Source organism: Poecilia latipinna, unplaced genomic scaffold (genome assembly GCF_001443285.1).
Source record: "Poecilia latipinna isolate Pla-1442-1.1 unplaced genomic scaffold, P_latipinna-1.0 Scaffold334, whole genome shotgun sequence".
In the NCBI taxonomy this organism is placed as follows: Eukaryota; Metazoa; Chordata; class Actinopteri; order Cyprinodontiformes; family Poeciliidae; genus Poecilia; species Poecilia latipinna.
In genome coordinates, this window is record NW_015112950.1 from 216,664 (window position 1) to 228,436 (window position 11,773).

At 40.0% G+C, this 11,773-nt stretch overlaps 2 protein-coding genes across 7 annotated transcripts in view; both read right to left on the reverse strand.

Annotated features, from left to right (window-relative positions):
* The window catches only part of tpd52l1 (tpd52 like 1), a 17,787-nt gene extending 17,482 nt beyond the window's left edge, over nt 1-305 (reverse strand). For 3 of the 5 annotated variants that reach the window (XM_015035414.1, XM_015035415.1, XM_015035413.1), the window contains exon 1: nt 162-300. In XM_015035414.1, the coding sequence (XP_014890900.1) occupies nt 162-180 (19 nt within the window). In that variant the 5' untranslated portion in view covers nt 181-300. Of the gene's footprint in view, nt 1-161 lie in introns of all 5 variants that reach the window. The other 2 variants (XM_015035410.1, XM_015035411.1) reach the window with 2 other exon arrangements.
* A 1,576-nt stretch (nt 306-1,881) lies between these two features.
* The window catches only part of rnf217 (ring finger protein 217), a 20,936-nt gene continuing 11,044 nt past the window's right edge, over nt 1,882-11,773 (reverse strand). Inside the window, exons 2-8 of one of the 2 annotated variants that reach the window (XR_001425342.1) lie at nt 10,980-11,201; nt 10,015-10,179; nt 9,575-9,672; nt 9,383-9,486; nt 7,552-7,623; nt 5,959-6,358; nt 1,882-3,604 (exon numbers count right to left, since the gene is read on the reverse strand). Coding sequence is in view for 1 of the 2 variants with exons in the window: in XM_015035409.1 (XP_014890895.1) it covers nt 6,270-6,358; nt 7,552-7,623; nt 9,383-9,486; nt 9,575-9,672; nt 10,015-10,179; nt 10,980-11,201 (750 nt within the window). In the remaining variant the exon portion in view is untranslated. Of the gene's footprint in view, nt 6,359-7,551; nt 7,624-9,382; nt 9,487-9,574; nt 9,673-10,014; nt 10,180-10,979; nt 11,202-11,773 lie in introns of both variants that reach the window. The other variant, XM_015035409.1, reaches the window with a different exon arrangement.

Genomic DNA, 11,773 nt, shown 5'->3' on the forward strand with positions numbered 1-11,773 from the left:
GGGGGGGGGGAGCAGGTTTCTTCCCTCTTCTAGGGAAGTAAACCTACTTGCTGAGTTGATTACTAGGTGCAGAGTTAACAACAGTAAGGCTTTAAATACAGCAATGGCTGCCAAAAACATGAGAAAAGTGCCGTGACCTGCGGTGGGTGACACCGACTCACCTTGCTGTCTGGTTTCCATCAGCGACGCTCAGGTGAATTTTCCACGTAACCTTCAGAGACAAACAGCACGCGCAGCACCGCTTCTAAGATCAGTACAGTACCGCCGAAGTGTCACGCGCCGAGCAAGCTCGCAGGCGGAGCTTTGATCATCGGCCAATAGGCTCCAAGTATGGCAAGGCAGCTTATCATTTAATGCATACAGAAGCTCTTCAAGGCAGATGTCGAAGGCTGAAAACTATTCCAACACTTGCTGTTCACTCTTAAACCTTAATTTATGTAACGGAGATTGGAGGCTAACGAGAATGGTCTTTTCATTGGCAAATCTAGAAACAAGGGGGAGGATGACGCACCAAACCCTGTAATAAAAATATATTAAAATAAAAAATATATATAAATATTTTCTCAGGTTGCAGAATGTGATGTCTAATTTGGAGTTTTCCACTGTGCTATGTTTGATATCACACTTATCATAAAATACAGGAAAAATCAGGTATTTTCATTATTGAAAAAATGTAACCATCCAAATAGAATATAGTTTACTTGTTGTTCTTAGAAATAAATCACTGTAGCAAAAATAGAGAATATTTGAAGGTTCAGAAACTTAGTTGTCTCATTTTGAACAACTGTAAACTTACTTTATGTTGGGAACTTAAGAATATATAAGGGCAATAAAATACATTTGTTAACATGCACAAAGATCATAAAATCATAGTAGAAATTATTGAGATACTATAAACCATAAGAAACGGGATTCACTGTTTATAATCAATGTCTTTTACATTCTAAGAATAGCTTTGTTACAATATATAAACCAAAATTTTCTATATCTCAAATGTTATTCTTCCTAAAAACATTTTATTCTAATCTTATTCACAATGCTATACCAAATTATCCATAACAAAAACTAGCTCTAAATTCAGTTAACTCCAGTAAAACTAGATTCCTTTACATTTATGGTTCATCAAGACCTAAATATTTTCTTCCTCTTAGGAAGAATTGAATTTGGGATATCAACATAGCTAAATAGGAATAGGAAAAAATTTCTTGTGGCTATTTGGAGCTGAAGGCAGACATTTTTAGACAACTTATTTCTTCCCTCACACAAGCCATGGATACATGCTAATAAGGTTATTGCCTGCTGTAATTACCTAAAAAACAAAGAGCCTACTTAGATTATATACTACAAGAAACTGCCATACTGGAGAGTTCAACTCAAGAATAGACTGGAAAAAACATTATAACATAACCATTCAGTAACATGGCTTCCTCTTGTATAGCACTTGTTTTTGTGTGTGGAAAACTCCATATTTCCCATTTACGCTACTTTTACCTTTACCATTTATGTAAACCTTTTTGGCAATGAAAAGTCTGCGCCACATCACATCAACAGCTAAAACAGCTGCTGCACAAAGACTCAAAAGCATCGATAAAGAATCCAACGTCTAGCTAGCCTACAAACTCAATTTGCTTATTTTAAAAGATTTACAAATTTACTTCCTTCTTTCTCAGTTACACCAATTACACGTAAGTAATCCTCTAGCTTAATTAAAAATATACATTGTTTGTGCATTTTCAAACTAACGGTAATTGCAGTGCTCAGTAAAAAAAAAAAGGTACAATTATGACCCCTACTGGCGTAAAAATGCAACCACAACTGTGACCGGAGAGATATTAAAGCCTTGTGAATCAAAACGAAAAAAAGAAAAAAAAAGTCCACAGCCACATTTGGCATTTTGTTTATTGTCCTTCAGATTCTTTGATAAAAGAGTGTTTGTGCCTTTGCTAAGTTAGCAACAGTAATATCAGCAGATAATCTTTGACAGTGGCAACATTTGGGGGGGGGGGGGTGTATTATTTAAATTTCTTTTGTAAAGAAATACCTGGAAAAAACAGTGACATATACATAGAAACACACTGATATTGTTCCAACAGATTTGCATGTCCAAGAGGTGAAATCCCATCCTGAGATTACTGATCAATCCAAATTCACTGGTTTAGCAGTCAACATCTTCTAAGGTCTTGCAGCTCCATATGCAGACATTTAATTAACTGAAACTTGAAAGCCAGCAGGTATTTCTGCAACACTTCCTCCTTCACAGACCATCTAATGTTTGAGGCAGGGCTCAAAGTGCGAGTTAGGAAAACATGAGCCAAACTAAAGTGACTGTTAAACGTGCAAATTTACAGGCAGGTTTTGGATGTAGGCTACACGCCGGATTGTGGTTTTGGGACGTCACACCTAAACTTATTGCCTTTGTTTGCTGAGCAGTCAGCTACAAGATTCCAAATGCATCTCAAAGACGTTTCACAGAAAAAAATTTTTTAGCATCTTTTCATGCATGACTATATTAATTTGTTGAGGACGAAGGCTTAATATAATAAATACAAAATAAAAGGCCAGGGTGTGATACATTCTGCAACTCTCTAAAACACAATCTGATCTCCAGCTGTGACGACGGCACCGTTTATGCCAGACATTGCATCTTTACTGGGAAAACATATACATATACATTTCTGCAGGCAGCTACCACAGCCCTGCTATGCCATAACCTGATTAATTTGAATCAACTAAGAAAAAAAAAAAAAAAAAGAAAAACTTTATCATAAAATGCAATATCAATCACATAGAAAAATATTATCCAAGAAAGCAGGTTTTGTTCCTCAAATTTCACGTCGATTTTAACAGTTAACTTTCTGGCAGCGAACTAAGTTAGCACAATTATAATTTCAGAGGTGGGGAACGTCCAAATATGGTGTTTTTATACCTCTCAAACTTTTTTTCCTCATACTCTATACCTTTGTGTACTTCATTTAAGATTTTATGAAGACGTCTTCACATGAATTCCCAATAAAATACATTGTAAAAATTTGGTACGGGAATTTTTGTAAGGCGCTGTAAAGGACAACCTAATGGTAGAATGGCACTGAAAAAACAAACAAAAAAAAAAAAAAACAATGTCATTGACTGCAGAAAGAATCTAGAAAATTACAATAACGTTTATCTGATGGGGGACAGTTTTAGATGCACACGTTCATTCATAAATAACACCTTTAAAAAGCAGCTGTTAAACATGACAGTGCAGAACTAAGTGGAGCAGTACGATTGTTAAGATACGTGGGAATGAGGGTCGTACGGTTTCCAATTTCTGTCTTGCGAACACATGTGCCCGTTTTGATTGTTCTGCTTTTCAATCGTGGATTTCATCCCTCTGATCCCCACCAAAGAGTTCACAATCCAGCTGAGTCAGGCTGGGAGAGAGAGAGAGTCAGCGTTGGCAACGCCAAAACACAACTCTGATCTCCTTTTGAAGCCGTAGTGCACTGTGTTTCCTGGAATCCAATATGTAAAGCGCGGCAGCAGCTGGCAAGTGTACCAGGAAGCATTCAGGGTCCACGGCGCTGTTCAGCAATTTCTTTGGCACAGCTAATGTCCGGGTTGGGATCTGGGTCCAGTGAACACAAAACAAACTCCCTGAGAGAGGATTCAACCCAAACCTATATAGGACTACTGAAAACTACAGAAAGCATCGTGCAGGGATATAATGAAGAGTGTACGTTGTGAACTCTGTTATTACAGTGTAACTTTATTTGACACTTCTTAACACCCCCAGATGTAGAAAACGTGTCATGTCCCCTGGGTTAAAGCTCAACTAATAGATTTTTATGTTGTTTTTTTTTTTTTTTTACGGACAAGTGTTTGACAAACACAAAGATAAATCCTGCCTTTTCTACTTAAATTGATGTCATTAATCCTTCTCGAGTGTAGATTCAGTGCTAAAACACTGACAGATTTTACAGGAGCAGCGACACAACTTGGCCATCAATTTTCAGCTTTCTTTAGTGAATTCCACACGAGAGAGCAGGGAAACAAAAGCAGATCGTTGAAAGGATTTGCGTGAATGACTCTAAATTTGTTGTTCATAGCCTTTCTTTTTTGTTGTTTAAATAAAACTTACTTAAAATTCAGAGAGAAGCCTGCGATAAGAGACCGTCAGATGACCTTTTAAAATTGATTCTTTCTTCTTACATTCTTCCTTCAAAGTTAAAAAAATATTTCAGGTTCATAAAAAGAACCAGTCCTTCTGGATCACACCTTTTACACTATGAAACCTGACTATCTTAGAAATAATAACTCTACACAAAACCCTGTTGAACTCATTGATAAAGCACTAAACCAGGCTGCATAAGATAAATATAAAGGACAGTATTTATTTATTTTTTTTAATCGTTCTCTGCACTTTTTCATCTGCGCTAAACTGATATTTCGACCTTTAAGTTCGTCACCCCAGGAGGTACAACTACAACTACAGAACCATTGAACTTTTTCACATTTTGTCAAGCCATTTTATTTTTTATTTCACGGGACAGACCCTCAGCAAGCATCCGGTAGCTGAGTTTGAGCTAAGAAGTCAGCAGTATATAAAAGAACATCTGAAAAAGGTGGCAGACGTTTGCCTTTAGCCCATTCAGCCTGATACCAATAAGTAAAATACAGTGTCAATTAATATTAATAAAATAATTAATTTCAAAAGGAAAATGAATGTTGTGACTCATATCTATGTTTCTCCAGAGATTTACTGCAGATGATGATGGCTGTGGGCAGGAAGGATCTTTTGAAGCAGTCTGTGTTACAGCAGATCTGAAGAAGCCTCTGACTGAAGACAATCTGTGGTACAATTGTACCACAGATTGATAAAGTAGACTTTAAATGCATGCCACACCTTTTATGCACTTTTGTTAAACTATAACCATCTATCATTTTTCCTCTCCTTAACATTTAGCAACATGAGAAAATGTGAAAAAGCTTCAGACAGCAATGAATGCAACAGCGGGAGAGCAACAGTACAAAACCCGCTAAACCCGAAAAGATAACAAAACAACGCAGCGACCAGATCAATTGTAATGTTGCACCACATTCAGCATTTTGCTTTGGCACAGCCACCTTTTTTCTTTTTTTCTGTAGTTGTTTTTTGATGACACAGAAAGCAGGCGGAGCAGGGATGACGTCTGGTATCAGAGCCAAAAGCAGGGATGGAAAGACAGACGGGGCGTCAGAACACAAACCAGGTGGAAGGGGTTGCCGCGTTTTCATTAGGACTCAACCTGAATTTCTAGAACTGGGCGCACACACCTGACAGGTTTGCAGACCTTATGGTGAGAAGTTAGGATCCAAATTTATCTCATGCATCGCTAGACTTCTCTTCACAGCATCTTCCTCCGTGTGAGACTCAAATCGCAGTGAAAACTTTTCGTTCCTGACCAGATTAGCGAAACGCGTTGAGAATAATTTGTCTGTCACGTCTCTGCTGCTCTCCGACGGCTCTGGTCAGACGCTTACATACAATCATCGCTGCCCTATTTAACTGTAGGCCTTTAATAATGATTGTGAATTGTTCCTTTACCAGTCCAGAGGTTTAAAAGCCTCGTCCTGAATCCTCCAAAGACACTTCTTATAATTAAGACCGGACAAGCTCAGTCTCTGCCTCATCTGATTATAAAACCTTTTTCTGATATTCAAAAAAAAAAAAAAAAAAAAGGGCCAGAATTAAGCCAGTAGTTGGGCTGCTTGACAACCTGAGAACTGTGCAAATGTGTTTTCAAAGCCAAGAATTAATTATGGCATTTATCCCCAGGAAGAGTATATGGAAAGTTTGTTTATCCAGCACTCTCTGAGCCTCCTTCAATCATAAAAAACTTCATTTTTCGATTTGGATTGTGTTATTTGTCATTAAATCTGAGGCAAAACAATAACAATAATAATAAATACAAACGTGGAGAGCGTGTGCTATAAACTGACCACGATTCTTTTCTTTTACTATGCGACGGTGCTCTTGTTGCCTCAAAATTCAGTCCAAATAGATTTGGGTTGCTCTTCTGCTTCGACATCCAGCCTTCATACTTCAACAGCGGTCTCATGCAATATAAATAAACTCCATGTGTTGGTGTGCAATTGTCAAGGGCTCGCTCCGCTCCAAGAAAGTACCACTCCAGCAGCCCATGTTTGTTTTGTGAAGTCTGATCCTTCCTCTGAGTTTTCTCGTGTCTCAGGCTGGCGCGTCCGTCCCTGAGGAGATGTGGGTGTCGGCCTTTTCCTCGAAAAGGAGGGGGCTAGATCCAGCGCCCGGAGCCTCGGGTTTGCTGCTCCTGCTCCTTCTTCCTCTTTTTACAAAAGTAGTAGACGGGGAAAACAAACAAACCTGCGGAGAACAGGAGAGAATCGGCATTTTCCAATTAGTCGAGACATGCAGTGGCGTGAAAAAGCATTTGCCTACTCAAAGATTTCTTCTGTTTTTACCATCAAACTGATGAAATGCAAAAGATAGTTTTTCAATTATTTTTTTTTACTTAATTAAGAAAAAAAAAATGGCTGCATAACCTGAGGGGGGTTTGAGATTTGGGTCACAAACTGATGGCTGGACAGTCTCCCCCTTCTGGATTTTATGGTGCACACCGTCGCACTGCCACCTCCATGTTCGACTTTCTGTTTGATTTTCGTCTTCTGAAATGCTGTTTTAGTTTAGTTTGGTTTTTAACAGGACGCACTTTTGTCCCGTGAGTTGACGGGAAATATTTCCTCAAGTCTTGGGGATGATCTAGATGTTTCCAGCAAATTTAAGCCATTTTGCCCCATCGCTCTTTCTTACTGCTGGATCATGAACATCTGACCTAAACTGAGGAAAGTGAGGTCGGGCGTTGCTCTGGGTTCTTTTGTGACCTCCTGGACGAGTTATCGATGCGCTCTGGGAGTCATTTTTGCAGGCTGGGCCACTCCTGGGACGGTTTACCGACGTTCTACGTCTTCTCCATTTGTGGATAATGGATCTACTTCTGAGTTTCAAAACCTCGGGAACAGTTTTGTCGCCCTTTCCTGACTGACTGGGAATCTGCTCTTGAATTCTGGTGTGCCATGATATGTTGCTTTTTGAGATTTTCATGTTGTCAGGCAGGTCCTTTTAAGTGACCTCACAACACCAGGTTGGTTTGGATAGCTTAGCAAAGTTAAAAGTTGTTTATAATAAATCAAATCACAATTTTTGGGACTGCTTATGTATTAATTTTCTGTGTGATATAATTGGTGCAAATACTTTCCCAGCTGCACCATATATAGGAATATGAAGATACAGTTGGGCTGAAGCACCGATGGGTCCCAGTGCACCCCGACGAATGAGTCAGCGTCACCGCTGACGACGATGACGTGAATGCAACCCAAGGAAATCATCATCATCAGAGGCCAGTCGCGGTTTGAATCTACGACTCCAGCCTCGTCTGTGCAGAGCAGCTGCTTTGCTGCTGCGCTAAGAAAGCGTTCCGCTTCTCTTATTCACATGAGGCATTTAGCGAGGACGTGTTTGGCCGGTGCCTGTGTGTTCATGTGTGCAGCTGCGTTTACCTATCACCAGAGCGAGAGCTCCGACTACTATCATCAGCACGAAGACCAGCGGCGCTAACAGCGACTTAGCAGCTGCAAAGAGAGAAGAAGGAGAAAGGAAGAACGGTTACTGCAACAGCCAACGATCGGCTCTGCCTTCTCATTAAATCCAAAATCGGAGCGGCAATGTGCAAATGACTCCTGCTGTGGGGTAAAAACTGGCGGCCACCCGCTGAGATAACTGTGCTTTTTTTTTTTTTTTTTTTTATGGCGAGTGTCAAGGAAATCGTGTCAGGATTCCAGCTTCTCCGAGTCTCACTGCTTCAAAGATCTGATAACTGTTAATTATCATAACTAAGACAGAATCATGCGAGATCTCCTCTGGTTCAGGACAGAACGCTAGGTGCAGTGAGGAACGCAAGTTTTATCTGAGAACTTTAAGGCGAAATGTCACATTGTTTTCATTAAAAACCGGCAAGACAAGCCACAAAAAGCAAGTAAAATGATTCAAGGTTTAAAGTGATGTTTAAGTCAATATTGGCAAAGTTCTGATCTGATATGTTTGATATACATTTGCATACTTATAACTATTGTGCTAAATCTAATAGATTAAGACAAAGTTGTGTTAAGTATGAAAAAATGTCTCTGGGCGAACATACCGTTAAAGTAAGGTAGACGTACTCTATGCTGCTAAAACTTTGGCTTTACTTAAAGAATATTGTTACAGACACATTTTATCCTATCTACTATGTCGCAAGGTTGTCAGACATAAGTTTGTGTATTTTAAAGAAAATACAACATAATGTTCTATATTTTCTGCTAATTATAGGCAGTAAGAACGAACAGATTGCAGGACTGGTGATTAGAATCGGCCTTGATCAACTTGAGCAAAGACATGCTAATTCAACAGTTTGTTTAACTGCTTGCTGACGTTGAGCTCAGGAGAAACATTTAACTTTAATCAAAGAAGTAAAACAATTATGGGACTGTTACTTTTAAAAGTTGTTTTTTTCCCCCACTGTTGGTTGAACCTTTTCAACCGATGCCCTACAGAGGTCAATTACGCAAAATCAGCTACAAAGTTAACGTTAGCAATATTCAACCACAGAACTGAAACAATGAGAAAAACATCAGTTCCAAATAATCACTTCCTAAAGTGCAAACCACACAGGCGGGTGTACAGTAACAATTTGACCCTGTTGAGGGTGATAAAGTATGCTGTCACATGGTGAGTATCAATATAGTTGAATTTAGCGTTTAGCGTTAGCTTCTGCTAAAAATCAAGTTGGTGTAGCACTTCAGAGTAAGCCGAGATGATGTTCATGAATCACCTTTTACGGTAAGTGGTGCTAACTTTTCACTTAGCGGTAAAGTGTATGGCATTTGTTAAAATGTAACACCTGTCTGTACCAAAATAAATATAATTCAATTCAAGGGAGCTTCCTAACCTGACTCAGTTACTCTAATTCTGTCACAAGGAATGAGACAAAATTCCTGCAAACTGCTGTGAGAAACTTGTGGAGCCATAACTAAAAAGTATCACTTATTATACAGTTTAAAAATGCAATTCTATGAAATACCAAACAAAGATTAAATGTAAAAAAAAACTTAAACATGAATAAAAAAAAGTGCTATGTGTCCCTTTGTTTTGTCTATGTAAATATAGGGGCTGGAACTCTGAGTATTTTTTTTTATTTTTTTTTTTATGATTATAGCCCTCTCCTGATTTGACTGGGTAAAAAGGAGTGGGTTTATTATGGTGCATGACCTGAGAAAAGTTTCAATAAACTATTTTTGCAGTTGTAGTTGACAAGAGCAACAAAGAGTTTAAAATAGCAGAATAAATACTCACCAAAGACAGAGCCTCTAAGGAGTCGCCTGACATGGGGCCTGTCAGGGAAGAAACGATACTTGCAGCCAAACACACTGAGGTTGGAATTGTGGTCCCCGAAGAATCTGTCGCAAGATCGTGAAAGATGGACTCAGAAAGGGGATAAAGGACAAAGGGAGCAGCCAGAGTGAAAAGCGGCAGAGAGAATGGAACCTGAGGCTTCGGTAACGCTCTCCACAGCGGTAACAGAAGTTAGTGCCACACTGGGAACAGGCCATGTGATCACAGCCCTCTGTTCGCTGGATGTGGATCTAAAGAGAAGAGACGAATAAAGAAAAAACCACATTTGAATCAAGAGAGACAAGATGCAGTACAGATAGTACCACAACTCTAATGCAGCAGAATCCGATTTTCAACTTAGGAGTGCCGCGTGTGCATCGTTACTCATCTGTTCCACATGTGCTCCCTCCCACCAGCTGTTCATCCATCATCCCTTCCCAGTTTTCATGCTTCCAAACCTTTAATGATTCAGGTTTCTATATCGCTCCCGTCTTTCATCAATCAGCTTCCCGACCGACGCAGCAAACCGGACCCGGCCTACAATGCAAATCGCCATGAGATCTACAACCCAAAACACTGCTCCGAGCTCCTACCTTGCACCGTGGACACTTCTGGGCGTTCCTCTGCCCGTGCTCGATGACGCTCGCCCAGGTTCGCAGCAGCTTGTCCCCTTGGATGTAGTCGCGACACTTGATTCCATCGTGCCAGGGCGCGTGGCATTTAAAACACCACACAAACTGGCAGCTGATGCACTGGATCTACGGCAGGCAAGCAGGAGGATGAAACAATTTTAAAGAGAGCAATGGTTGCACTGAAAGGGATTACGAGAACAGAAGAGAATTCATTGAAAACAACCAAGCACATTATAATTATGATCCACCTAGAGGTGGGTCTTTATAGTTTCTTTCATTATTCGACATCCCAGGCCTCACTGTTAGTGTTGCTATATTGATCATTAAATGGCAGAGCAAAGATCGGACACAAGCAGAAACAATTAACTTTCCCTGTGGGGTTTTTGGTCTTGGGCTTAGAGATGAAGTCGTCACATGGGAGTTGCTGCTCCTTTGCATTGGTTAATGGAGGGTAATTGAAGGGAGCTAATCCGGATAGTCAAGTCCCACTGGGTGGAGATCACATTGCAGATCTGAAACTCCCCAACTACGCATCACCTCGTCCATAGAACGTTTTAGCATCCTCAAGAAGAGATTTCTGGGTTTTGCCACCTTGCTTGCTAAGATATCAGAATGAAACCATATATTACATGCACTGATCTCCTGTTTGTTGATCACATGCAGCACACAAGTGACAACAAGTGGCCACTGGAGGCAGGTGGAAATGCAAGCTAACTGGCAATTAGACCGGAAAAGCAGACCTGTCAATGTATGTTAATGCCTGATGTGGACAGAAACACAATCAGATTCACCGGAGTCATTTCCTGGTGACTGTTAGAAATGATAAACGACAAAAGCCTGCCGCACAGGTCCCTGAACGCAGCCATACCTTCTCGCTTGTTTTTTTTCCCCCCTACTAAACAGTCAATCCGAGCGTGCAATCTTACCTTGTACTTGTGGTCGTTGCGGTTTGTGCTGCTTTCCTTCAGAGACGTGAAGTGGCTGCACTGGGGACAGGGCTTTGTGCTCGAGTCCAGCTGACTCATCTGCAAAAAGTAGCGGTACTTCACCACCTCTTCCCTGCTCAAGTGGGAAATTATTAATCCCTCCTCCAGGGTGCCGGTACACTCCGTGATTGGACAGCTGATGACAACATTGCCCTCCTTCACCTGTAATAAATAAAATAATGATAAAAAATAAATAAATCTGAGCTGCAAATTTCAATGAGAAGAAACACGTCTATGTTCTTTTCTGCAGCATCAGCTGTTCATCAGCGTATGAGTGTGAGGGTTTGGCCACTGTGGGGTTGTCTGACTAGGAAGCTTCTACATGCTGAAGAAATTCACAAAACCTAGTGAATAATTTACCCCAGAATAGAAGGAGTGCAAAGTGGATAAGTGGCACGGTGAATGAAACAGCGTGGAGGATAAAAACACACAAATGTGAGAAGTTTGATGTTTTTAGTGTGCTTTACTACAAAATCTATTGGAATGTTGTTAATAATTTAATGCACTACAGTTGATAAATATTATAGTTAGACAGACACAGGTATGAAAAACTATACCATTTGAAATGTTTCACTTTTTAAAAAACTTTTTTCATAAGATTATCAGCACCAAGTGGAGTTTGAGGAATGACTTCGCCATACTTGTGTACTTTTGTATTATGAGACCCCCCCCCCCCATAAAAAAAATTAGACTCAATCAAGTCAATCTAGAAAACTAATCGCTGAAGTTTATGG